Source organism: Denticeps clupeoides, chromosome 17 (assembly GCF_900700375.1).
Source record: "Denticeps clupeoides chromosome 17, fDenClu1.1, whole genome shotgun sequence".
NCBI classification, from domain to species: Eukaryota; Metazoa; Chordata; class Actinopteri; order Clupeiformes; family Denticipitidae; genus Denticeps; species Denticeps clupeoides.
Window position 1 is genome coordinate 3082516 of NC_041723.1, and position 27398 is coordinate 3109913.

General features: G+C 46.8%; 3 protein-coding genes and 1 long non-coding RNA gene across 4 annotated transcripts; 3 read left to right on the forward strand and 1 right to left on the reverse strand.

The window, feature by feature from the left end:
* Nucleotides 1–2042: 2042 nt before the first annotated feature.
* ticrr (TopBP1-interacting, checkpoint, and replication regulator) lies at nucleotides 2043–14842 on the forward strand. The gene is made up of 22 exons (XM_028959225.1): nucleotides 2043–3757; nucleotides 3841–4066; nucleotides 5248–5477; nucleotides 5550–5781; nucleotides 5856–6000; nucleotides 6091–6230; nucleotides 6331–6528; nucleotides 6617–6762; nucleotides 6886–6986; nucleotides 7135–7228; nucleotides 7753–7835; nucleotides 7918–8139; nucleotides 8213–8300; nucleotides 8389–8446; nucleotides 8545–8685; nucleotides 8770–8860; nucleotides 8955–9013; nucleotides 9094–9231; nucleotides 10678–10829; nucleotides 10930–12901; nucleotides 14302–14430; nucleotides 14536–14842. Exons 1-22 carry the CDS (start codon nucleotides 3125–3127, stop codon nucleotides 14652–14654), a joined length of 5397 nt encoding a protein of 1798 aa, XP_028815058.1. The 5' UTR covers nucleotides 2043–3124; the 3' UTR covers nucleotides 14655–14842.
* LOC114767432 (uncharacterized) lies at nucleotides 8597–17654 on the reverse strand. The gene is made up of 3 exons (XR_003742935.1): nucleotides 16968–17654; nucleotides 14513–14725; nucleotides 8597–9209 (listed from the first exon to the last, which is right to left on the reverse strand). It is a non-coding gene; the product is annotated as an uncharacterized LOC114767432 (long non-coding RNA).
* Nucleotides 16924–20899, forward strand: ckmt1 (creatine kinase, mitochondrial 1). Its single transcript, XM_028959226.1, has 9 exons — nucleotides 16924–17265; nucleotides 17462–17660; nucleotides 17755–17850; nucleotides 17913–18134; nucleotides 18404–18489; nucleotides 18919–19042; nucleotides 19499–19633; nucleotides 19897–20022; nucleotides 20468–20899. The coding sequence occupies exons 1-9, from the start codon at nucleotides 17114–17116 to the stop codon at nucleotides 20579–20581; spliced, it is 1254 nt and encodes a 417-aa protein (XP_028815059.1). The 5' UTR covers nucleotides 16924–17113; the 3' UTR covers nucleotides 20582–20899.
* A 2145-nt stretch (nucleotides 20900–23044) lies between these two features.
* pdia3 (protein disulfide isomerase family A, member 3) lies at nucleotides 23045–27141 on the forward strand. The gene is made up of 13 exons (XM_028958373.1): nucleotides 23045–23278; nucleotides 24215–24293; nucleotides 24428–24545; nucleotides 24623–24730; nucleotides 24879–25008; nucleotides 25128–25244; nucleotides 25331–25456; nucleotides 25573–25755; nucleotides 25905–26013; nucleotides 26114–26242; nucleotides 26331–26410; nucleotides 26517–26574; nucleotides 26716–27141. Exons 1-13 carry the CDS (start codon nucleotides 23145–23147, stop codon nucleotides 26827–26829), a joined length of 1485 nt encoding a protein of 494 aa, XP_028814206.1. The 5' UTR covers nucleotides 23045–23144; the 3' UTR covers nucleotides 26830–27141.
* The last annotated feature ends 257 nt before the right edge of the window (nucleotides 27142–27398 follow it).

Sequence of the window (27398 nt, forward strand, 5' to 3'; positions counted from 1 at the left end):
GTTTCTTCTGTGGAGATCTTCAAGTTCCTGCGTACCACCATCTCTTCCATCCTCAAGATGACCCATCAGAGGATGTACTTCCTGAGACTGAACTGAAGAAGTCCAGTCTTCCACAGGAGCTGCTGATCCAATCCTACACTGCAGCTATTGAGTCCGTTCTGTTCTCCTCCATCACACTCTGGTATGGAGCAGTCATCAAACAGCAAAGGATAGACTGCCCCCTGCCCTCTCTCCAGGACCTGTGAAAAGAGCCATGAACCAGGAAAAGAGCAGGAAAGATCTTCACACGATCCTCACACCCTGGACACAGACTTTTTGACCTGCTGCCCCCCAGCAGACGATCTAGAAGCCTGCAGACCAGGACCAGCCAACGCAGGAACAGTTTATTTCCCCTCGCCGTCACCCTGCTAAAAGCTGAACTGTCAAACTGGTACAATGCTAATCACCTACAACATTACAACACTGCAACTGCTCTTTACGTGCACTGTAATCCTTGTACTATATTGTATATTGTAGTCGTCCTTTATGCTTGAGAGACACCACAATCAAATTCCTTGTATGTGTTACACTCACATACTTGGCCAATAAACGCAATTCTGATTCTGATTAACGGCAATTAACAAAGACGTTTGAAACTGCCTATAACAGAGGCACCACAAGAGCCACATTTTCAGATGGCCACTCCAATTTATCTTATCCACCTCTCCCACTTTACCGCTGCGACCTATTTTTTTTCCCCAGTTGCAGTGGTGGATGAGAAGCGAATGAAATATGATGGCTGTGGGCCGCCATCAAAACACAACCCCGTGTTCCATTTCTGCCAGGCTTTTCCCTGGTGTGACGCAAAGCTACCGAGGCGCACGTTCTCCCACCAGATCCCAGAGAACAGGGTTATCTGACCCGCCAAGGAGAAGTCTGGGTTGCTTCATTTCTTTTGTCAGGCTCTGTGCTGATTATAATCTATGTGAAAGGTCCCATATACGGAAGGGCTACTCATGTCGAGGGTGAAATTTGTTCTTCATAAAAATTTCTATGATTCAACTTGTTTACTTTGGTAGGTTATGCTTGTTTACTTGTAAAAGTATCTGACCAATAATATACTATCTACCAGTACTGTCTGTACTATAGTTTAAGTGTTAAAATATTATCTTATCTCGCATTATTGTGTATAATCATAACAATCCTTGTGTTTTGTTTAGGTCTGTGTTTCATATACAGGGGAAAATGTAATTGTAATGTCATGTAATTGTGATGTAATAATATGTACAATACAAACTTAGCAATGTCCATGTCCCTTCCTTCCTACATGGTGTTTAGAACCCAGGTTCAAATCCCAATTACTACCATTGTGTCCCTGAGCAAGACACTTAACCCTGAGTGTCTCCAGGGGGGGACTGTCCCTGTAAATACTGATTGTAAGTCGCTCTGGATAAGGACGTCTAATAAATGCTGTAAATCTGAAGAAAGTCATTCCAACAAAGAAATATGGACTGAAACACATTTTAAACCGATCCAGACGGTCCAAAATGTCTCCATTTCTCTCTTTGCAGAAAACTCGTTTCAGAATTGCTTTTACTGATTGATGTTTACACCTTGTTATTGTGTTTTCTATTGTATTTATATTCTTAATGTTTTACTGCATATCTGGAAAAATCGTATAAATAGCACGTATTCATCTTCTCATTAGTAGTAGTAGTATTAGTAGGAGTAAGTTTGGGAGAAGTTTGTCACGGCGACGCCGAGCATCGTCTTCCTCACTAATGCAACAGTACGTTGCCGCTCGGCTTCAGTGATGCCTGTGATGAATTAGCAGGCTGTGTCTGTGTGCTGTCTGAGAAAAGATCCATGAGTCTGACCTACATTCTCACAAACCACAGCAGAGCCCTTGTGGGCTTTGGGCTGCAACCAAGAGCCCAAAGACTTGCATTTTCAATCTCTCTGTTTCTCATTTATCCTCCCTTTGCAGCAAAACAAAACCTTTCCTGTGTAGTCACAGTATCTTCAGTGTACACTGATGCACTGCATAGCATGTAATTGTCATTATGTAAGTAATGTAATATGTAATACTTTATTAGTGATAATATTTCTGAATCAGCAGTTCGCTTTGCATAGATAGTCTCTTGTGTTTCTCTTGCTGCAAAAGGAGGACAAATGAGAAACAGAGAGATAAAAAATGCAGCATGTGGAAAGTTATGATGCACAAAGCAAAATAAGAAAATACATTAAAAGTGTGGCGGTTTTTCAGAATATGCAACTCAGCAAATGGTTCTGCAAATGGAGTCCTAATGTGTTTGGTGGGTTGGCTCCGGTAGGCAAACCCATGTTGGGAGTTTGACAAAGCTCTCAGTTTACCAGTGCCACCGTTCCTCTAACCGTAGTGGGAAAATGTGGAACTCATGCATGCATTGTCATCCATCTCATCCTTTCCCACCAAGCTGGCACTGTGAGGGTGGCGAGAGTAAATCCCTTGTCCACTTGTATCCAAAAAAAAGTTGTCTGTTTTGAGAACGTGAAAGTTAGCACTGCTTCGAACACACAAAAGCCGCCACCTCGAACGTGTTTTCTATTTAAACGTTTAAACGCTCTGGAACAGAGGCGTCATTGCGACGTTGACAAATCACACGTGTCCCGGTGGGCACGTTCACTGGGGGCCCTTGAGTGACAGGCGCGGCGTCCAATGAGAGGGACGGTTTTTAGACTTGGGCGTGGCTCCCGATCCATCTCCCATCGAATGACAACAAAGGGGGCGCGGCTTGACACGAAGCGCGAAGAGTTGAAGTGAAAAGGCGAGTCGCAAAATGGCGAATTTCAAATGACATTTTTAGCACTATTGTTTTAAATTCGGGCGGTGATACAATTAATTTTTTTCCTGCCGCTATGTAAACACTTCGTGTTTTACTTCAAACGTTTTTAATGCCTATGCGGAGAGTAGTTTTTATGGTTAAACGCTGTTGTTTTAAAGAACTAAAATCTAGTTAGCCGACTAGCTGCGTGAGGAACGGGGCTCGTCACCAGGTCACGCAGCGAGGATGCAAGCTGCGACGCGGCGGGCCTGTTGCTGCTTGATGCGAGCTCTCGGGTTCGGGTTTTAGGGGGCTGCGGTGCCGATGCTGGTTCGGACGCCATGGCCGCGAGCAATGTGGTTTTTCTCGTCGACGTGGACCGGCCGGCGGCGGAACCCGGCGACGCGAGGCGGTGGGTGTTGCGGGTGCTGCTGCACCTCGCCGGTAAGCACGGCGCCGAGAAGCTACGGTGGGGCTACAAGTTCTTCAACTCGCGTACCGCCAGGAGCGCCAGCCTCATCTCCAAAGGCTCCGACCTCAAGGAGCTCCGCGACAAAACGTTTCAGGACTTCGAGGCGGAATTTAACGCCAAACTGGATCCAAATAACCGGACCGGCTGCGGGAGGCAGAGGCTGAAATCCACGCCGGCCGTTTCCGTTCAGAATGCCGCGAAGGAGGCGCTGTTAGACTTCCAGTGGGACAGGCCGGACATCACGTCTCCGACGAAGCCCACGCTCCGGTCCAGGCTGCCGTCCCGGGCCGGGAGAAGCGCCGTCTCCCACGACGACGGGCTCCTGAGCGTCGGGAGAAATGCCCTGTTCGTGCTCTCCCAGTGCCCGCGTTCCAAGGCCGAGATGGAGGACTTTCTGGCGCTGTCCGAGGGCGCCTTGCCCGAACACTTCCTGCCCAAGGGTCTGCAGGAGATGCTCGTCCAGCGTCGGGTTGTCCTCCACTGGGTGGACACGTCATGCGAGGTAAGGGCTTCTCCCACACAATCCTGAGTTTTCTGACATACTCAACACAAGCCCTGTGAGTAAAGACCTAAACCTTCTGCCAGGCAACGACCGCCGGAGATCGTGTGGGCGCTGAGATGGTGACGGAGGCTTTGAGGCTGGTGTGTGGCAGCGTGGTGCCCCTTGGTATGTTACACACCCCTTGTCACGCTGGAAGCGAGACCCAGGGCGCCTTCCCCCTCGATTCCGGGATCGGCTATGTTCTGAGCTCTGAGAAGGCACACGGATTTGCCTTCCCTCCGAACCGAGGCCTTCTGCACTGGGACCAGGGTGAATTATTATTATTTATATATTTTTACTAATGTTTATTTATAACTCTCTAAGTGATGCTCATTAAGCAGAAAATTATAAAACTAAATCAAATTCAAATTTTATTTGTCACATACACAGTCATACATGGTGTGATGTGCAGTCAAATGCTTTTTGCGACTGCTACAGACCACAGTATTGCAAATGTTGCAAGTAAACAATGAACCAATATGCAAATATTGCAAACATAACCAAATATTACACTTTTACGTCTTTAACATAAAATATATGTAACTGGTAGGGTGAATGTGTGCAAATTAGTTACAGACAATGTTTAAAGAAAAGAGAAAAAGAGCCATAAAAAAAAAAAAAAAAAGAGCAGTAAGGTAAAAAGCGCAGAGTGATTTTGTGCAAAAGAGTCCGGAGTGATTGGAGGTGAAAGTGCTGGAGTTCTATGTACTGTTGTTGAGAGCTTGGACAGCCTGCGGGAAGAAGGTCCTCCTCATTCTCTCTGTGTTGGACTTCAGGGAGCGAAAGCGCTTCCCTGATCGCAGCAGAGAGAAGAGTCCATTGTTGGGGTGGGTGAGGTCCTTCACTATCTTCCTGGCCCTGGTACAGCACCGTTTGCTGTAGGTTGATTGAAAGTCAGGGAGCTTGATCGAACCACCCTCTGTAGGGCTCGCCTGTCCTTCATGGTGCTGTTCCCGAACCAGGTTGCGATATTCCCCGTCAGGATGCTCTCTATGGTGCAGGAGTAGAAGTTCCTGAGCACCTTGGAGGGCAGTCTGAAGTCTCTCAGGCGTCTGAGGTGGTAGAGACGCTGCCGGGCCTTTTTCACCACGGTGTTGATGTGACAGGACCATGACAGGTCCTGCGTGATGTTAACACCGAGGTAACGGAAGCTGTCCACTCTCTCCACTGGGCTCCTGTTGATGACAGGGGTCTGGTAGGTCCTCTCCTGCTTTGTACTGAAGTTCAGTGCTGACGTTCAGGTGAAGATCTAAAATCTTCAGTATGGCAACCACTTGCATACTGGGAATAACAGGATCTCATCAAGATTATTTGACATTGTCTATTTACATTGTCAACAGAGTTGTGCATTAATTTGTGTGAAGTTTATGCTAGAAAGCATGGTCCATCATAAGCATAAAGCTGGGCTTGGAAATTCATTCTTCTTCCTAATTTAAATGAAATACTCGCAGGAGTCGGTGCCCAGAGCTGCAGCGTTTCTCTGGAGCCAGTTGCCTGCCAACAGCACCTGCTTGCAGGACCGGTGACCATTTTTCTGACTGGTGTGCTGCAAGACTGGGACCCGAGTTCTCTGGCGTGGTCCTCTGGGTTTTGGGTTCTGCAGAGCCCAGCAGGCAGTGGCCCGGATCACTGTGCTTTTCTACACCTTCTTAAAGGACTCTCGTCTCGCCGTCTCCATCTGGTAAAAGCACCTTGTAGTCGAATGCTGTCAGGTGCAAATTTTCTTACTAATTACTAGTCTGTCACATTGCAGCTGGCTGAAGTCACTACTGGCGCCCTGACCTGCTCAGCTGTGTTTTCGCCCCAGTCGCCCCTCACAGCTCTTCTGGCTGTTCTCCAGCCACCATCACCTGAAAGCAGTGAGGTTCTGACCTGTGACCTGATAGGTCCTGCCTCTGAAGATGAGCCCTGTGACCTGCCTGAGGTGGTCAGCAGTGTTCTCAGTGTGGTGTACGACACCATGGAGGATGAGGACCATGGTTACGGTAAGGAAAGCCTTGTGTCGCACCGTTATATTTGATTATGTAATAATTAACTTATATTTGTTTGTGCTCTTCAGACAAAGGAAACAACTATCAGGTTCCTGATTGGGCACAGCAGGAAGTCAACTATAGATCCAGTTCTGCAGTGTCTGCATTTGTTGAGTGCTGGTTCCCTCAGTCCGATGAGTCAGGAGTCAGCTCTCACTTAATGGAGTCCATGAGGTAATGTTCATATAAATCAACTTTCCATTGAATGGAAAGTGTTCACTGATCCGGCCATTGTATTTTTGTCAACGATGTTCTGCCTTCCAGATTGCTCCATGCTGCTCAAGAGAAGGTGGAGGAAGAGCAGGGAGAAGAGCTCTCAGCCTCACAGCTCGAGCTTTTCTCTGACTTGTCTGAGCTCTACCAGGCCAGCTCTTCTCAGGCCTCTGGCGTAAAGAGCAAGAAACGTACGTCCTTGATATGTCTCCTCCTATGTTTTTATCCTTTTGCTGCAGTCTTTGGATAATGAGCTGGTATTCTGGGTTTATTTCACCGTGTGTCCTGCAGGTGGTGCTCAGCGTACACCAGTGAGGCAAAAGATGAAGACAATGTGCCGTTCGCTGCAGATGTTGAATGCCGCGCGGCTGAATGTAAAGGCCCAGAAGGGCCAAGCAGATTCGGACCCCCCTGTGGCCTCCAGGGAGCCAGAGAAAACTGGAAAAAGATGCTCCGGGGAGCGGTCGAAGACTGGATCCAACATTATGCGTGAGTTCATCCGAACTGGGACAAAACAGATTCTCGTTTGCTTCGTTTTGAGCGGTTCTGTAGCTGTGTCTTCTTTTTGCCTTTCCAGACTTTAAGAGTGAGGAGGAACTGATCTCTCACTTGAAGATCAGTTACCAGAGGGCGTTATCCGAGAGAGACTCATCGCTTTTAACAGTTGTGCGAAATCTTTTCAACGTTGTGAACACTTTTATAACGTCCACAAATTCCTCGAAGGTATAAGAGAATGAGATTGAAGCTCAACGTCTTTTTATATTAAGTAATAATTTGCGATGTGATACAGCTGAGCAAACATTTGTCACAATTTTAGACGCTTGCTGACGGTCGTTCTTTTGGCAGGTGCAGCCTGCAGGCCTCATTGGGATCAATCTTTTGAAATCCAGTAAATCTGTCCGACAGTTCTATGGAAATTCACCCGATGCTGAGAACAAAGTCAGAGAGTCAGTGCTGTTTTTTTTTTTTTTTTTAAGATTTATTTAGATCTCTGTTTTCATGTGATTTGCTAAAAATGCAAAAAAGAAATGCTTTAATGGGGAGAATTTATCATAGAAGAAGTTTTGAAATACTTCTTCATGCTAATATTTGCAGGTGCCAGCTGCAGGCAGTCCTGAGGTTGGAGATTGTCCAGTGGCTACCATCTGATCAGCGCAACACAGACTCTGTGGAACAAATGGTGGAAGAGGTCTGTTTTTTTTGTGTGTACAGGTCACGGTGTGAACCGTCACTGGTCTCACGATTCTATTACAATTATCAATGCATTGCAGTGCATCCCATAAATGTTCTACATTTTCTTCACATTATGTTTTCAAATACAAGAGTTAACGTCCCATTCACCCGTGTGATTCTTAGATTCGCTACAATGAGCAGAAAAACGGAAAATCTGCGTTCAGTCTGTGCTAACCTGACTTCAAAAAACGATTCAAACGTTTGTGGCTCCAGGTGAGCGTGGACTGAACACTGACGTTTTCATGAAATTCAGAGGATTCGCTGTACTCAGATCAGGCAGCCACAATTTTTAATCACCAAGCAATGTCATTATGATTTAATCGATTATGTTCTGCACTGCATCGATGCTCAATCGCCCCGTCTGCATCGCGATGCATCGATTATAAGATTCATTTCAACACCCGGACTAGTGGGAGGCTGCGACCGTCATGCTTGTGCACACCTACTGCAACATTTAAATATTTTGTATTTTGCCTCCAGGTGGCGGACATGTTACGAATGATCTCCCTTACCAAAGATCCGGTTTACCTAACAAAGTTCATGCAGGATGAAGTTTTGCCTCCGTGAGTAGACACAATCATGTTTACTGTCAAGCCCATGATATGTCATAAATGCTTTGAACTTGTCATTGTGTGATCTTTGCAGGTACATAACCAACATCCCTAGGGTCCTGGCTGATGTTTATCACAGCCTTGGAACCCAATTGCCAGATTCTCTAGTGGCTGTGCTGCCTTCGGATTTCTTCAGTGATGAATCTGTAGCAAAGGACAGTGTTGCTTCCAGTCCCATCTCAGTTTCTGGAACACAGCATCAGGGGTCTGAAGGTCTATTGGTTGAGCTGCGGAATCGTTCTACCCGCAAGAGGAGGTACGTGTGAGAAATTCAGGCTTTTCTCCTTTTTCAGTTGGAAACTTATGTTTTCTCCTTCTCTTCTGTGCAGAAGTGGAATGCTTACACGACATCGAAGTATGACTGAAGCTCCCCAAGCCCTCCGCCAGATTGAAATGCCTCGAAAGTCTGGCAGAGTGGTGAGTCCACATATTTCTGAATGTATTAAAGAGCATTTTAATACATTGTGGTACGTTAATGAATGCTTATATAATTTGTGTTGTATAGACTAAGCCAAGCCAGTCTAGTCAAGCTCCACTGCCACCTCAGAAGCAACAAGTCCAAGGTAAAGCTAGAGTTTTTAAGAGGATCAGCAATGGTACTTCCGCATTTAAAAAAAAAAAAAAAAACAAAAACCTTAGTTATCTGTGTTCTTATTCACAGAGGTAACAAAAGTGCGCAGAAACCTCTTCAATCAAGATTCCCTTTCGCCTGCAAAGAAATCAAAAATGCCTCGCAGCCAATCTGTGTCTGCCGTAGACATTCTGAAGAAACGCAAACACTCTCAGATGACCGATGACAAGGGTAAGTCACTCTGGAAAAAGATGAACTGCATCTATTCAGAATAAGCTTTCGTATGATACTTACCGGTTTTTGCTTCAATTGCAGTTCATCCGGCACTCTTGACAAAAAAAGTGGCAGAAACCCCCCTTCATAAACAGGTCTCCAGTCGCCTTCTGCACAGGCAGATGATGGGCCGGTGAGGTTTCATTATTTTATTTTATGCTAGGTATGGGGGTTGGATCTTTGCGAGCTCTTGTACTGAGTGTAAATCTTTTTCTATTCCTCCTCAGGGCGTCCGGTCCCACTGATGTCAGCATTGTAGAGGAGTCCCCAGTTAAACCATCAGAAGGTACAATTGTGATTTTTGCTGAATCGTTATACATTTATATGACATCAGTTCACACTGGTTGAATTTGAAATGTTTCCCAGACTTGAGGAGGAGTCCGAGGATTAAGAACCTTGCAAGGAGACATTCTAGCGTGTTCTACTCCAGTTCTCAGCCTCGATCCAGGAACTTGGACAGAGCGTTATCTTCTTCTCAGCTTCTGCGGAGTGAAGGCCGGAATGGTGAGTGAGAAATATATATGTTTATGTGGTTTCATTTTATGCACTTAACACAACTTCTCTCAAATGGAGATACATGGAAACCCTTGCAGGGTAAGTCTTAAATTGGATTTTCCCTAATTAAGGCTTTAAATATAATTAAAAATGACTAGTAATCCTTAAATCCAGAGTATAAATACTGCAGACCCAATAAATCAAATGAAACAAATCTGTCATTAATCTGTGGTGACTGCATGCTGCCCGCTTCCAGGTTTATATGGAAATTATTGTACACATGCAATTTCCATTCTGACGTTGCTCCAGAAAATTTGCTTCAATACCACATTATCATGCACTGTGTATATTTTAATAATGCAATGTTTACCTACACTGAACAGCCCAGAGTATCATTTAAAACTGGGCTCTTTCTCCCATTCATTACTGTAAGTCTGATGGCGATGTCGGGTATGTCAGGCTTCCGTAACGGCAACTTGTACCTCACATTTGCCAGGGGTAACAGTACAGCAGATATTCCACCTTCAATGACCATTCGCGTGGCTAATTTAAAGCCGCCCTCGCACTACTGTCCATGTCCAAGCAGCATGTGAACTTGTTATACACAGCATCTCTGCAGAGTTTAGAAAATGTCTTTCTGAGAAGCTAAAGTAAGCTTTTGTATTTCCATTGTATGGTTTATTTAATAGCAAATTGTTTTGAATGAACTTTAGTAGCCACTGACTAAAGGACACTATAACACTAATCACTTCCTGGTTTACTCTGGAGTACTTAACCGCTAGTGGTGGCCTAGCGGTTAAGGAAGCGGCCCCGTAATCAGAAGGTTGCCACTGAGGTGCCACTGAGAAAAGCGCTGCTCCCCGGGCACCTGTCATGGCTGCCCACTGCTCACCAAGGGCGATGGGTTAAATGCAGAGGACACATTTCACTGTGTGCACCATGTGCTGTATATCACAATGACAATCACTTCACTTTCACTTAATTGCCTTTTACTGACCTTTCTTTATTTGGCTGTTGGTTGTAGCAATAGGTTTGCAGGTAAGTGACTAGTAAAAAGCAAAAAATAAATAAATACTATTCATGCATGGGACCATACCCATGGACGGTTTTTGACAGTAATGATTATCAGTGTTTATATATTTCAGGCTGTTTAAATATCTCGGTCCAACAAGTTATGTGTTAAAAGTGCTGCTGCTAACCTCCCTAGCATGGAAACAATCCACGATGAATATATTACATAATAACATATTAATGATATATAAAACAATATGTGTTTTAGGAGAGCATATGGCCCTCAGAGTGTCTGCCCAGAAACTCTGGCCCTTGAACAAAAGTAGTTGACCCCGATGCAGGTTCTTGATCTTGATGAAAGAGCCCTTAAAAGTCTTAAATTTGGTTTCTTTAAACCTGCAGAAATCCTGTTTTGTATGTGTTCTAATGAATTATGTCCTCTAGGTGGCAGGAGCTTTAGTGAAGTTAAGTCTCCGATGCGCCTTCTCTTTGGGGCTGCCAAATCCCCTGGTCGTCCTTCTACCTCATCTGGACCAACCAGAGGGAAAAGCAGCAGGAGGTTATTACTGGACTCCACAGAGTCAAATGTCTTTGAGGTATACACCGATCAAGCAGACAACATTTATTGTCCATTTAAAAAAAAAAATAGTTACAATTAAGGATTTCTGATTTTTTTTTTGGTGTGTTTGTGTCCAGAGTCCAGAGAACACCCCTAAAAAACAGTCCCATCAGACACCAACAAAATCTCTGAGTAGACTTTCCCAATCCGTGCTAGGGAACAAAACTCCCCGGACCCCTCAAGGTGCCTCAAGAAACTCAGTCTCTCCTGACTCCAAGGATTTGGAGACTATAACGGATGAGAATCGGATGACCCTGAGGGGAAGCCCCTTCAGATCTCCAGTAAGAAGCCTGGTGCAAGTGACCCCTAGGAAGAACAGCCCGTTGAAGGGGATTTTGAGGACTCCAGCAAAGACCCATTTGAACGATGCCCCCCCTGCCGCCGCCCTAATTCTTCAAAGCCCCAACACCAGAACTCCCAAAAAGTCTGTGACCTGGTCACCTTCACCACGAACACTGAGGTCTGAGGGATCTAACGCTCCATTCAAGATCCCAGAATCTCCTTCCTCCACTAGAATGGTACCAAAGTTACTTACACCTGGAAAGTTATTCAGTCCTGAGAGCAAATCAAAAACTCTTGAGAAACCCACAGACAGAATGCACCAGAGGTCTGGAAGGGCCCTGAGGAGCTTGAGCTTTTGTGGACAAGATTTCAAGAATTCGATGCAGCAGAGCGATGACATGGTGTCGCCTGCTCACTCTTCACCCACCACTCCAGAAAGTCCTGGACCGTTTCATGCCATGCTCACACGCTCTGGGAGAACTCCAGTTAAAGACAGTCCTTTACGCTCTCCTCGAAAGGCCATGTCTCCACCAGTACAGGAACCTGTCCAATCAGAGCAAGGCACGTATTCAGGAAGTGACTGTGGCCAGACAGACCAAATGAAGCATTATAACCTCCGCAAGTCACCAGTTCAGCAGAGGATGGCCAGACATACCCAGCCAAAGACTAGAGAAAGTCCAGTCAAGTTTGATGCAAGTAACAAATTCCAAGAGGTTGTGGAGATCTCGTCCTCAGACTCCCAGACCCTGGACTCATCTCAGATCAGTGGTGCCACCACAGAGGACAGCATTGATATCACAGACGCTTCAGTGGTGAAGACACAGCTTACTGATGGGCTGAAAATGAACATCTCCTTCACCAGGAAGCCTTCCAAGTCCTCTGAGGTATTTAAGTTCACAGCCTCACCGAAAACCTACGGCTTTCGGAGAACTCCAGACCGGCAGCAGAGAGAAGCCGCCGCCCGCCTTGGGTATTCTGCAGCACCGCCCAAGTTCTCAACGCCGCGGGCTTCCTCCAGACGGAAACTGCCAGCAACCCCGAATGCTCTCACCTACCAAGTGGAGTTGGAAATGCAGGCCTCGGGAATTCCGAAACTCAAATTCAAGCGTACAGACTCGTTTGATGCTAGAGACGCGATTGGTGACGGCCCAGCCAAAATCTGCACTCCAGGTGTTCTGGCCGCTAGAGCTTCACGGCTGGACGGTCCTCTTGTCCCGTGCACCAAGCGGCGTGACGCTGCCGGCGTTTCGCCCTCCATCTGCAGCCACGGAACGCCTGCCAAAGGCACGCCGGGAAAAGGAAGCATCCAGACATACATTTGCCAATCCTACACACCCACGCGGACTCCAGCTGGCACACCGTCACCAGTTGGAGCGGGTGAGGTGACGCCATGGACCCCGTCACCCAGCTGCAGGGGGCTTTCGACCCCGGAGAGCCTGGACAAATGGCCTCGCAAAAAACGGGCCCGGATGGAAGCTGTCATCAACAAGGAGAAGGGAATCACTGAAGAGCTGCTCCTGGAGGACCCAGAACTAGAGGAGATGTTCAGGCTAAAAGACACGGAGGTCCAGGAACCTTCAGTCGGCAAAAGTGGCCAAAGACTGAGGTCACGTGGAAGGGCTAGAAATGTCTTTTCCAAGACCAAAGGCCTTGATCAGATCGAGGACATGGACTGGACAGACTCATTGGTTCAACAGTTTAACAATAATGAAGCCCTGTGTCAAGAAGACGCACCATGGCTCCCTGGAACGGACTCAGCGAGTTCAGGTAGGACTTTGGAAGGAATCCGACTGCTGGTTTTGTTGAGGAGGAGATGGTAATCTCAGGCATTTTTGCATTGCTTCCACGCAGCTTAGTTGAGTTTGGCCATTAAATCTGAGTGCACATGCGCCGGAGCTAAAATCGTTTTCGGCTTCGAGACCCATGTTCGAGTCTGCTACGACGGCCAGCAGTTAGCTTTCTAGCCCTGCGCTTTTTCCGTTTCCCATATTGCGTCACACACCAAGCCAATAGACAACAGTGATTTACTTTTCCGTCTGAAGGTAAATGCTCGCATTTCAAAGTCTGCATGTGTAATTGTGGCACATGCGCAAAGTGCCTGTTCTAGTTTGGTACGGTCAGTGCTCTAGAGTGCAAGTTCTCAGTGGAGTGACAAAAAAATCCACGTTATGTCCAAGTCCTATTCTAAGCAGATGAGAGATTGTGAAGGTTTGGGTCCTGATATCTTCTCTGATTGGCCGTTTGAGAGTGCCTGGACCTTTTTTTGGTCAGTCATTTTTCCTCATCCCTCAGGGCTTTGCAGAATGCAAAGAAGAATGCATGGTCAGATAGAAATGAAACACAATGCATCTATTGAACCTTTTACATGCAACAATAAATGTACCGGCCGCTCCCTGCCGAGATCTTAATCAAAGCCCTTGCACTTTTAATTGAGAATTTAATTTATCTTTTTTTAATTTCAGCTAGGTGAAGCACTCTAGGCACCAACACAATTTAATTTTCTCGTAGAATTGTGCTTCAAAGGAAGAACTTGATTAACCAGATTATTACTTAATCATCATTTACAAATCAGTATTGCTTTATATGGAAAGAAAAAAAAATCTGTAAAACTTATTAAATGCGATGCCGACAAATACTTGGTGCACCTAAGGAAAAAGAAAACCTTTTGGCGCTCAGTGCACAAAGTTGGTGTAGAGCTTTGAATGTACACGTCGCTCGACTGTCAGTCACATCATCTGATAGTCTGACTGTCACTAGTTCGGTGTATTACGTTTGCAGTTGGGCCTCCGGATGCATTTAGTCCGTTTTCTCTAATTTAAACCGTCACAGTAAGTCACATTTTGTTTGGTGATTCATTATCAATACATGGGTACCCCCATGTATTGCATTTTGAAAATGTACATTTCATATTTGAGGGTAGTTGTTTTTTTGTTTTGTTTTTTCTCCCCTCTCTCTCTCTCTCTCTCCCCTCATTATACAAAAATATGATTCACAGGACTGCTTTTTTTTTATTCTGCTCTAGTCTGGATTGTGATATTGTGGGCTATGTATTCATACTGCGTTTAGTGCATCTCAGACCTGTGGTTCAGACTAGTTGCGCTTTCATTGTTTCAAGGCGCCATGTACGTTTGTGCCCGTAATTCATCTGGTCAATTTTCCCATTTCAGTGGTGACTCCTCCCAGCACTAAAGCGAAGAATCCTGTCTCAGCCAGTAGCATTCTGGCTCTTACCCAGTCACCTTTGCTATACAAAGCGCAGGCGGCCTCGGCTTCTAAAGCACCCACGCAGTTCAAAGGTGAGTGGAAGACGTCTGGGCGTACTGTAATAAATGACCCGTTTTAAAATGTGTGCCTGTTGCTATGTAGAGTAGTACTAACTTCGCGTATTGCCGCTGCTTCAGGTGAGGAATCTGCAACAAACGATGAAGTTGAGGCGGACCACTCCCCTTTCGGCCAACCCCGCCGCCGCCGCCGCCACGCTTCTGGTAGGATCTACAGCAGGAAGAGACTCTTGGTCTGACTCCACGCGTGAAGCATGACGAGCGGCACCCTCAGGAATAATGTGCAGCTGTCCCATTGTAGGCATATTGTCTATAAAAAAAAAACAATCGATTTGACTCTCAGAAGATGTATTTTCATTTTCGGAGCATTTGATTTGCTGTTGTGAAGATTCAGTGACGTTTCTGTGATCAAAACAACCTCTATTATGTGATCAAGGTTATATATCTTTTAATTCTGTATGTTTTAAATTAATTTAGATTTTTTTTTTTTTTTGTACACGTTGTAAATGTGAAAAGATTTTTTTTTTAATAAAGACCGTAATGTTTTAAGTGGTCCATGGCTGCCCAACGCTCACCAAGGGTGATGGTTAAATGCAGAGGACACATTTCACCATGTCACCATGTGCTGCGCTGTCTCACAATGACAATCACTTCACTTTCACATGACACATTGATCCGTATTTTATTTGCCGGAGCAGGAGTACGGTCTTTTTGTTTAATATCGCAGGATTAAAATCTAACATTAGATTTTTATCACGCGCCCCTGTGATCAGTTTCTTTACATTTTATCACCGCAGCCTCCCCTTTATTTTCTGATCAGGCTTCTTTTTTTTTTTTTTTCGTCTTGATTATTGGAGTCATTTTTATCGGCGTGCACCGGTTGGCCTCTCCCCTTACTGTTCTGAGATCACAGTGTGTGAGGTGGCCTTCAGCTGCCAGTTTATCAGCGCTCCGGCTAAAACCGTAAAAGTGGCCTCTGGTGCCAACTCTGAAGCGGCGCGGATTGCTCCCGGCCATCGTCTCGTCGGGTCGCCGTCCATATAAGCAGCTTCTCTTGTGTGTTTGTCATCCGGCGCAGTCAAATAGTAACAGAGCGCGATAAGGACACGCCTCTCGCACTCTCAAACCGCTTCAGGGCTTTTTCAGGGCCACGGCCACTCCTTCCCGGGTCCCGCGGTGGCAGGTGAGCAGAAATCTCAGCGTTTTCTTCCACGGTTAAGGCCATTCGCGACACGTGGACAGTCGGCCTGTTTGGATTTAAAGTACGTGTGGTGCGTATGAAGAATGATGAATCTCCTATTGGTGATTCAGCAACGCCATCTGTTGTCTTTCTTTTTTTATTCAAGGTCGGAGGTTTGGCCCCACATCTGGATTTTCTTAATCAATGCTATTTCAATCGTTTCATAAAAAAACAAATGCATATTCAATATTTAGTATTATTTAGTGGAAAAAAACACATGGAAATTGTGCATTGGATTGATGAATGGCATCCTTTTACAAAAAGGTTTAGAAGCTCTGGGCCACTGAAAACTTGAGGGTTAGTATCAACAAATAACCTGGCCAAAAACTTTTCGCACCTTAATACTGACCCGGGAACTCTGCTTATGTGCACATAGATTTGTGATGAACATTGGAAGTTTCAGACATGTTGTTTCCATAAACATCTGGAGAGGTCTAAGCGCATCTTCTACGATTTTCGATCAAATGTTCACATCCATTAAATTGCACTTCACATTCTCACATTGTACTTCCATTTAAAAATGTGCAGAGAGCAGCGAGCTGTTTAAATTTGATCATCTGGGATTGGGACTAATCACACGGCCTGACGTGTACAGTACAGGCCAAAGGTTTGGACACGCCTTCTCGTTCAATGTGTTTTCTTTATCTTCATGACCATTTACGTTGGTAGATTCTCACTGAAGGCATCAAAACTATGAATGAACACATGTGGAGTTATGTACTTCACAAAAAAAGGTGAAATAAGTGAAAACATGTTTTATATTCTAGTTTCTTTGCTCTGATTACTGCTTTGCACACTCTTGGCATTCCCTCGATGACCTTCAAGAGGTCGTCACCTGAAATGCTTGAAGGAGTTCCCAGAGGTGTTTAGTACTTGTTCGTCCAGCTCACCCCAAACCATCTGGATTGGGTTCAGGTCCGGTGACTGTGGAGGTCAGGTCTCCACTTTTTTGTTAAGTACATAACTCCACATGTGTTCATTCATAGTTTTGGTGCCTTCAGTGAGAATCTACCAACGTAAATGGTCATGAAAATAAAGAAAAGACATCGAATGAGAAGGTGTGTCCAAACGTGTGGCCTGTACTGTTCGCAATGTCTCCCTTTCTTGATAAAGGTTGTCTTAGATTAGAAATCGTTGATTAGCATAACATTTAAGATCATCTTTTGGAAAGAGGTGGAATGAAACCCTGTGGCGGATTTTCCTCAGTACCAGGATTTTTTTTTTTTTTAAATAGAAATCCTATTTATTTCCCAGCAGCAGTCTGGGGGTTCTCACACACACACACACACACACACACACACACACGTTTAACCTCGTTTCTGCGGCAGCTCACTCTCCGCACTCCCCGCGTCTGCGCTCCGCGGTGCCGGACTGGTGAGTACGGGCGGGCGGCCGGACTGCGGACCTCCCTCCTCCACACGGCCCGACTCCCGCCTCTCCTCTCCGCCGCAGTGCACGATGGCGGGCGCCTTCTCCAGGATCCTGTCCGCCAGGAGGAGCGTGGGCATCCTGTCGCTGGTGGGCGCCGGATCGCTGACCGCCGGGTACCTCCTGGCCCGGGAGCGGCGCGTCGGCGCCGCGGCGAACGTCCGGAGGCTGTACCCGGCCAGGTACCGCTCTGTTTCGGGATCCTTCTTTTTTTTTAATATCCGAATGTTCTAATGTGGTGCAATAAAAAAAAATTTAAAAAAAAGATGTATTGCATCGAATTGCGTCGAGGCGCGTGCACGTTTTACCGGAGCAGGTGGCGCAGTGGCGCGCAGCGTAATAACGCGCGTAATAACGTCCGCACCCCCCCCCCAACAGCGCCGAGTACCCGGACCTGCGGAAACACAACAACTGCATGGCGAGCCACCTGACGCCCGCCGTGTACGCCAGGCTGTGCGACAAGGCCACCCCCAACGGCTTCACCCTGGACCAGGCCATCCAGACCGGCGTGGACAACCCCGGGCACCCCTTCATCAAGACGGTGGGCATGGTGGCCGGAGACGAAGAGTCCTACGAGGTGGGGACGTCCGGCCGGCCCAACCGCGCGGGCTCTTCAGCGCTGCGACTCATCCACGTTCTTCTCGTCCTTGTCGTTTCTCGCTTCTCGCCAGGTGTTCGCCGACCTCTTTGACCCCGTCATCAAGGAGAGGCACAACGGCTACGACTCCCGCTCCATGACCCACCCCACCGACCTGGACGCCAGCAAGGTGAGTTGCAGCGGCGGAGTGTCCGTCGTGCGCACGTTTCATTTCTCCAACGCTCCCTCCAGATTCGCTCGGGGGTGTTCGACGAGCGCTACGTGCTGTCTTCGCGCGTGCGGACCGGGCGCAGCATACGGGGCCTCAGTCTGCCCCCGGCATGCACCCGGGCGGAGCGCCGGGAGGTGGAGCGGGTGGTGGTGGACGCCCTCGGCGGACTGCGGGGCGAGTTGACGGGACGGTACTACAGCCTCACTCAGATGACCGAGCAGGAGCAGCAGCAGCTGATCGACGTGAGCGGCCAGTCCAGCCATTTACATTTTACATTTTTACACCATTTACCAGACGCCCTTATACAATCAGTAGTTACAGGGACAGTCCCCTCAGGGTTAAGTGTCTTGCTCAGGGACACAATGGTAGTAAGTGGGATTTGATCCTGGGTCTTCTGGTCCATAGGCAAGTGTGTTACCCCACCAGGCTACTACCTACCCTACCAGCCAACTGCCCGTATGTAAAATGCCAGCTGAACCTGCATCTGAGGCAAAATCCCCTCTTCACGCAGGATCACTTCCTGTTTGACAAGCCGGTGTCCCCTCTCCTGACCTGCGCAGGCATGGCTCGGGACTGGCCTGACGCCAGGGGCATCTGGTAAGTCCTGCACGTTTTAATATATATACACGATAGCCACATTACTGCCTTTATTTCCGTCTGTTTGTCTTTGGAATCTCGTGGTGGATCGGCTGGCGCTTGCCTTTCACTTTCCAGCGTGGAGGGTTTTAGCGACTCCGTCAGGTTCGAGTTACGTCCAGGCCCCAGAAACGGGGTGGCGCGACTCCTACCCCGCGTCCTGGTCCAGCGTCGATCGTCGGGTGTCTCCCCTCAAGCCAAAGCCTCCTCCATAATTCATCTCTTCTTTCAACCACTGGCTTTCTGCCCCGGCTTTTCCATTCATTAATTCATTAAGAGGGGGTCTCAAACTCGCTCGACAGATGAATCGTTTCCGAGTAACATCACATCGTGAAGCACGGCGAGTGGCGGACTCACACATTGTCATGTCCCACGGCCTTCTCTCGCCAGGCACAACAACCAGAAGACCTTCCTCATATGGATCAACGAGGAGGACCACACGCGCGTCATCTCCATGGAGAAGGGGGGCAACATGAAGAGGGTCTTCGAGCGCTTCTGCAAAGGCCTGAAGGAGGTGAGCGCGCACTCACACACGACGGACGAAGAGAGCGATTCTTTCGCCGCGTGCATTCAGCTTAAGAAGGCGGGGTCCGGCAGATCTTTAATTCCGAACGTTTTATGGTGCCCCGTCCTTGGTATCTGCAGTGTCCATTTCCTCACTTCACAATACACAAATAAGTGAAGTGATTGTCACTCGTGATGCACAGCAGCGCAGCACACGGTGACACAGTGAAATGTGTCCTCTGCATTTAACCATCACCCTTGGTGAGCAGTGGGCGGCCATGACAGGCGCCCGGGGAGCAGAGTGTGGGGAAACAGTGGCACCTCTTGGCAGACCGGGATTCGAACCGGCAACCTTGTGATTACGGGGCCACTTCCTTAACCGCTAGGCCACCACCGCCCCGTCAAGGCCAAAGTGAAAGTGTGCCGTGAAGACCTGCTAATGTGGTTTCTCTCGTGTGGTTTTAAGGTGGAGAAGCTGATCGTGGAGAAGGGCTGGGAGTTCATGTGGAACGAGCACCTGGGCTACGTCCTCACGTGCCCCTCCAACCTGGGCACGGGGCTGCGCGCCGGGGTCCACATCAAACTTCCCCTCATGAGCAAGGTACCGAGCAACTACGCACGCCTGTTCGTAATCCGTCAACGCGCCTGGCGCGGTCCTGGGATTAGAGAGGACATTTGATGCTGTGCCATTCGGAAGAATTCCGGAAGCCCCTCCAAATATGTGCCCTATTAGTCCACTTTAAAATTGGCGAGTGCGAGGATAATTAAGGCTCTCATTTTTCGTTGGCCCAGTTTAATGGCTGCCGCTGTTCTGGAACCCTCCGGGGTCTCTTATCGACTCCTCTGCTCCGTCCCCCTCGCCAGGACCCTCGTTTCCCCAAGATCCTGGACAACCTGCGTCTCCAGAAGAGAGGCACGGGCGGCGTGGACACGGCCGCCGTGGGCAGCACGTTCGACATCTCCAACCTGGACCGCCTGGGCCAGTCGGAGGTAGGACGCATTGTCCCGCTCCTCGTTTCTCGACAACAATGCCCCCGTTGTGCCTGGAGCTTTGGCACGCGGTTCAGGATTCAGGTCGATTACACTGTTAACTTAATGCATGTTTTTTTGTTGTTTTTTTTTTTTGCAAATTGGGATTAATAATATTGTATATTGTATATAGTATATTGTAACACTCTGTAACACACAGGTTGGGTTATTATTTTGCCGTTTGGGATTGTCACACATTTGCCTCACAGATAGATACACATTTGATTTACATTTACAGCATTTACCAGACGTCCTTATCCAATCAGTAGTTACAGGGACAGTCCCCCCCTGGAGACACTCAGGGTTAAGTGTCTTGCTCAGGGACACAATGGTACTAAGTGGGATTTGAACCTGGGACTTCTGGTTCATAGGCGAGTGTGTCTTTATGTCTTGCCTCCTGCTCCAGGTCCAGCTGGTCCAGACAGTGATCGACGGCGTGAACTACCTGATTGAATGTGAGAAGAGGCTGGAGAAGGGTCAGGACATCCGCGTCCCTCCTCCCATCAGTCAGTTCAAGTAGGCCGAGACGGAGCCCCGGCTCCCCGGTTCCTTCTGTGCCCTCAGCGCCGAGCTCTCCCCTACCCAGCATGCACGCCTTATAAAAGTCCGTTGTGTCTCGTCGGCTCCGGTGTACCAGAGGAGTGAATGTGCCGTTCTTCTTCATGATTGTGCTTACGCGGCCCGCGTTGGTGGCTCGCCAGTTTACTCGATTGACCTTTAATAAGTCATATTTAGCGGCGGCAGTAATGAGAGTGGAGGGAGGTGCTTGCTCAATCAGTAATGGATGTAGTTGGAGTTTCTTCTATACTCGATGTAATTAAATGATATATAGTATTTATCCAAGAATTCCATTGTGGTTTGTGTGTGTGTGTGTGTGTATTTGCTACGTTTCTTTAATTGCATTCATTTTTCATATAATTATTTCCTACCAGGAGTCAAAACTAGATATTTGATCACATTTGGAAAAATTTGTATATATATAACAAACTAAAGAAATATCTGAACTGGCTTGTTGGTCATAATCACTGAAATGAGGGCAAAAATTCAAAATTCAAAGTTTGCAGGCCTTTTGTTTTAATCGGATTATGTGCAAAAGCACGTCTGCTAAAATGCCATCATCCACGAGATCCGCCACCGCGTCGGTGCCATGTGAGGTGCGCCGGGGAACACTTGGCATCTGTTCCTGTTTAAGGAACCTCCTGCATTACTGAAGCCTGCTCACCGTCAGGCCTGTTGGAGCGCTACGCCGCGGCCGTCTCCGGTCCAAATCTGGCAAGGTATTAGGGCTGTTGCTATGGAGATCCCGTGCTTGAGAGACTCCTGCAGCGCCACAGCCAGGACCAAAAACGAGCCCCCTGTGCAAGCATTGCTCAATTTAAATAATTCTACATATGACTGACTGTAACATTGATGTAAAATATTAAATGTTAAGTGGCACCAAAAAATAATTCAATAAAAAGGATTACTTGGCACATAGCATTTGCAGGCCTTCATGGTCCATAGTTTCCAAGTGCCAGGATCCCTCATTAGGCAGATTAAAATATAAACCAGCCAGTCATGGAGGCTAATAAAGAACAAAACAGCTATTGACCAACATATCTGACATTGTTGAATGGAAACATTGCAATATTCATATACACTTCACTATCAATATTAACTCATAATAGTCAACGACAGGGTTTGTTTTAGGAAGGTTTTAACACGGAAGTGGTACTTCCTGGTGTCCATGTAAAAAAAAAAAACAGAAGGTGCTTCATCTGGTGCAGGGTATGGTTCCAATAACAATTTATATTTTATGGGTCGTACAAACGAAGGCACGCTGGAATCATAAAAGGGCGGAAATAAGAAGCTCGACAAAGACTGCAAGACGTTCATGTCCCAGTGCCATTCTGCACCTGCCAAAATGTTACCGTCATGCCCTGCGGCGTGTCCCCAAAGACGGGAGTCCTGGGGCCAGGTTGCCATGCCACACTCACCACTCCCACAGCCCCTGCACCACCACCACCACGTTCCCCTGCGTATCACGCCCCGAGCGTTGCTGAGAAAGACCCAAGTGATCACAGTTTTGGCTCAGAAGCTCTCCTGCCGCCCTCAGAAGTGCCACCATGCAGCTGTGACTCAGTCCTGCCATGTCTGGTAAGATGGTGACCTCTGGTGTCGGCCTGTTGTTCCAGGTTTGCGTGCATCGGTAAAGGAAATATCTATATGATGCATGACTAAACCCAAAATATCTGACCTTGCATGTATTTTTTCATAGCTCTCAAAATAAAATAAAAAAAATAAACACTGAAGTTATGGCGACCACATTGTGACATTAGATTTCTACCTTACTTATTTAATTGGGGCTTTATTGGGATTTAATTGGGACAGTGGTGGCCTAGCGGTTAAGGAAGTTTACCCATAATCGGAAGGTTGCCGGGTCGAGTCCCGATGGTGATGGTTAAAAGCAGAGGACACATTTTGTTGTGTCACCATGTGCTGTGCTTCACAATGACGATCACTTCGCTTTCACTTACATTTACATTTACAGCATTTACCAGAAGCCCTTATCCAGAGCGACTTACAATCAGTAGTTACAGGGACAGTCCCCCCCTGGAGACACTCAGGGTTAAGTGTCTTGCTCAGGGACACGATGGTAGTAAGTGGGGTTTGAACCTGGGTCTTCTGGTTCATAGGCGAGTGTATTACCCGCTAGGCTACTACCACCCCACTTAATCCAGGGCAGGGTGCAAAATGTGAGATTTTTTTCTACACTGGAAAAAAAATTGCAGAACCAGCGTCATGTTCGCAAATCGAAACATGAAAGCAAAAGCACGGAGACGCCGCAGCGGAGATGTGCGCGTCACGCGGTTCGACCCGATCGTCGTTCCGACCGAGAGCCAGGCGCGCCGCCCGATTGGCTGATCTGGCCGCGATGACGCCGCTCAAAGCCCAATGGCGAGGCGCCACACTCGCGTTCCCCCCTCCGAGCAGCATCCGCGACGCTCTCTCGCACCCCGCTCCTTCTCTCTCGGCGATAAGGCCGGGCCACCGAGCGGCGTTCACGGTTCTCATCCCTCCTTCCCTCCGCAGCAGCAGCCGCCATGTTCGCGCCGATCTTGGTCGCCTTCCTCGCCGCGGCGGCGCAGGCCAGCGACGTGCTCGAGTTCACGGACGACGACTTTGACAGCAGGATCGGCGACCACGACCTGATCCTCGTGGAATTCTTCGCGCCGTGGTGAGTCTCTCCGCGGCCCGGTTATCCCGGCGTCCGTCCCGGCCGAGCAGGACGCGGAATGCTGCACTTCGGGAGCGCTTTTAATCTTTTTCTTTTTTTTTTATTGTGCCGAAGCTTTATGTTGCACGTGAAGTAAATAACGAAGGGCGATGTATATCCTGCAGAACTGTGTGTGTTTTTTTTTTTTCGCGGGTCTGAGCTAACCACACGCTGAACTGAACTCGTTAAGAGATTTAAAAAGGGGAAAAAAAAAAACACGTCAGGGCAGTAAAATTCCCAACAATTATTCAAATTCTCCAACAATTTACTTTGTACCGCAGCGCTAAGGAAGTCGGGATTTCTGAAAGCGTTGCTAGCATCTCGCAACTTTTTGTTCTCCCGAGCTTCGCTACCTCAGTATTTCTTCGGGCGTGGGACTTTTTAAGTACATGCACTTCGTTATTATTACTATCAGTATTTTGTTGGACTTTGTGGCTTTTAATATGTCGCGCTTGCAATTTAATTGCAGACCTTTTTAGCTATTAGCCTCCCACACTTAAGGGGACGAACTAGCTAAGGAAGTGGAGAGGGCGGGGGGCGTGGCCTTCCTCTGTTGTAACGCCGCGATTGGCTGCTTGACTTTTGGTGTCGGAGTCCTATTGGCCCTCGGCGCTGTTACGTGTTTCAACGCTTCTGACTGACCCGACCGTGACTGTCCCTTTTGATCCGGATTGAGCAATAGTCCACGCTTGTCTAATTTTTAATTCTCGCGTGTTTTCACCGACGACCATGTCTAATGCATGTCTGTGCAACGCTGTGTTTTCTCGTCTGCATTGGCTTTGTAGGATGTCCTGACTTACTGCCTGTTTACCGCCTTCCATGAATTTTAAAGATTCGGCGAAAGGTGCTTGTGTGTTTGCGTTAGTGAAACCTGACCCCTGTCTCTTTACTTTGAAGGTGTGGTCACTGTAAACGTCTGGCCCCTGAGTACGAAGCCGCTGCCACGCGTCTGAAAGGCATTGCCCCTCTGGCCAAGGTACCGAAGAATCCGCTTCCTAAAGCGGCCGCGTAATATTTTCTCCGGTTTCATTGTAGTTGTTAAAACGATAGCGGTGCCCAGTTGTGGGGATTCATATTCCGAGCGGCACGGCATGTCTCTGAAACGCACAGGTGGATTGCACAGCCAGCACTAACGTCTGCAGCAAGTATGGAGTCAGCGGATACCCGACCCTGAAGATCTTCAGAGGCGGAGAGGACTCTGGCGGCTATGATGGACCTCGCACTGCAGGTGCCGTGTTTCGCTGTGCGTGCAGGGACCTTTGAATTGTCTACGGTGGTTTCACGTCGCCTGCTTTCTGTTGACAGATGGAATTGTCAGTCACTTGAAGAAGCAGGCTGGGCCAGCGTCTGTGGAGCTCAACGCTGAAGCTGAATTTGAGAAGTTTGTTGGAGACCGTGATGCAAGTGTTGTGGGTAAGAGGTGAAATAGATTCTCAAAAAAAAAAAAAAAAAAAACTTTTGTTCTGAGGGTCAACATGAAACATGATTATCTCTCATCCGCCTGCTCACAGCTGCCGCTGGGGTCGTATGCGTAGGATTACATGTCCCTCTTTGTCCCCAGGTTTCTTTGCTGATGGTGGCAGCTCTGCCCAGGGAGAGTTCCTGAAGTCAGCTAGTGCCCTGAGAGAGTCCTATCGCTTTGCCCATACCAACTCTGAGGATCTCCTGAAGAAACATGGGATTGATGGAGAGTGGGTGGTGCTTTTTTTTTTTTCTGGCCTGGTTGCTTGTGACCTTTTTTATTATTTTTTTTTGACTAGTCACTTTTGTGGATAATTAAAATAGTAATTATTATTTTAATTTTTTGCAGGGGTGTCATCCTGTTCCGTCCATCGCGCCTCAGCAACAAGTTTGAAGAGGACAGTGTCAAGTTCACTGAGACAAAATTCACCAATGCTAAGATCAAGAAGTTTATTCAGGACAATATGTATGTTGTTTTTGATCAATATTCATGCATTACAGCAATCTATATTTCTATATTTATTGATTGTGTGGTTTCTTTGTATTTTGTAGCTTTGGATTCTGCCCACATATGACTGATGACAACAAAGATCAGTTAAGAGGAAAAGATCTCCTGGTGGCCTACTATGATGTAGACTACGAGAAGAACCCCAAGGGATCTAACTACTGGAGGAACAGGTACAGTTTATAAATAATTAGTTCACTTTTTTTTTTTTTTTTGTCTGCTGTCCTCTACAATTCAGCTTAATGTTCTATACATGCTGATTTAAATTACGCTTCCCTTCTTTTCATAGAGTAATGAAGGTAGCCAAGGGCTTCCTCGACCAAGGAAAGGAGCTCAACTTTGCTGTGGCCAACAAGAATAGCTTTAGCCATGACATCTCAGAGTTTGGGCTGGATGCTAGTTCTGGAGAACTGCCTGTTGTGGGCATTCGCACAAACAAAGGCGAAAAATACGTTATGAAAGAAGAGTTCTCGTAAGTGTTCCATGGCGAAGCCTACAATTTTTAAAAACTTCCTCCATGGACCGTGCACTAATAATGCTAATGCAGCAATAGTTGAACTCTTGTAATATTGGTACAAACAGGGTTTTCGGTTCATGTGAAACTTGATCCTTTGCACACAGCCGCGATGGCAAGGCCTTGGAGCGTTTCCTGCAGGATTACTTTGACGGGACACTGAAGCGCTACCTCAAGTCTGAGGCAATCCCTGAGAGCAACGATGGACCAGTCAAGGTTAGTATGGTTCTAGGGAGTGGCATATGTGGGTTTGTACGTGTTTTTGGTTTTGTATGCAATTGGGGGGGAAGAAAAAAATCACTGTTTATTCCTGCAGGTTTTGGTGGCTGAGAACTTTGATTCTATTGTCAATGATGACAGTAAGGATGTGCTGATTGAATTCTATGCACCATGGTGTGGTCACTGCAAGAGCCTTGAGCCTAAATATAAAGAACTGGGAGAAAAGGTACATTTTTAAATAAATGAACTACACCATATCCATGGTTTAACTTTGTGTGTAACTTTTTTTTTTCTTTTTAATCACCATTCAACAGCTCAGCGGTGATCCTAATGTTGTCATTGCCAAGATGGATGCCGTAGCTAATGATGTGCCATCACCATATGAAGTTAGAGGGTAAAAGTTTACATTTGTTTTGAAGGCGTTAATGGATGCATTAAAAAAAAAAATTACATAGTCACGTTGTCTTAAACTAATTCAAAGGTTGACACTTTCTTTTCAGATTCCCCACCATCTACTTTTCTCCAGCTGGACAGAAACAGAATCCAAAGAAATATGAGGTTTGTTTGCTGTCTACTTTTTGGCTTTAGTCTATGGTCCATACATACACTGCAAGATATTTGGGGTATTTTGGTCCTCCTGTTAAATTTGGTTGTACAGTTTAAAGTCTAAAGTTCTATCCCCTCCCTCCTCCATCACAGGGAGGTCGCGAAGTCAGTGACTTCATCTCATACTTGAAAAGGGAAGCCACCAACCCCCTAACTGTCGAGGAGGAAGATAAGAAATCAAAGAAGAAGAAGAAGTCGGAGCTCTAAATGCAGATTGTCCAGCCTGCACAGCAAGGATATGTGAAAAGAGAACTAAATTATATTCCAAACTTTTAGAGAACTACAGAATGCTCTGATCCAAGGCAGCCCTCTATTGGGCTTGCTCCAATGGGAACACTGTGGACCGTAGTGGTGGCCGGGCTGAGAGATTTTTTTTTTTTTTTTTGAAAATGTGTTCAAGAGGGACTACTTCTGAAATCAAAAATTGTTTCCCATGTTCTGAAACTCAGAGAAATGCACTTTGGTTTTTGAAGCCAATTTTGTCTTACATTACTTTCTTTCATGGAAAAGGGGGGTTTTGGTGAGTTTTTTTTTTTTTTTTTTTTTTTTTTTTTTTTTTTGTATCATGTTTCATTTTTGTACATTTGGAAGGACCGTGAAATAAAATTCCCACTAAACCAACATGTTTAATGGATGTTTGTCTCTGTGTTTTAACACAAAGCCAATTACCTTGAGAAATGGTGGTATATTCACTAGGTTGTGTGAGTGCAATGCCACATATTTAGTATCGTCTTTGGCCCGTTTTCTGAAAGTAATTGCAAACCAAAGATTTGTCT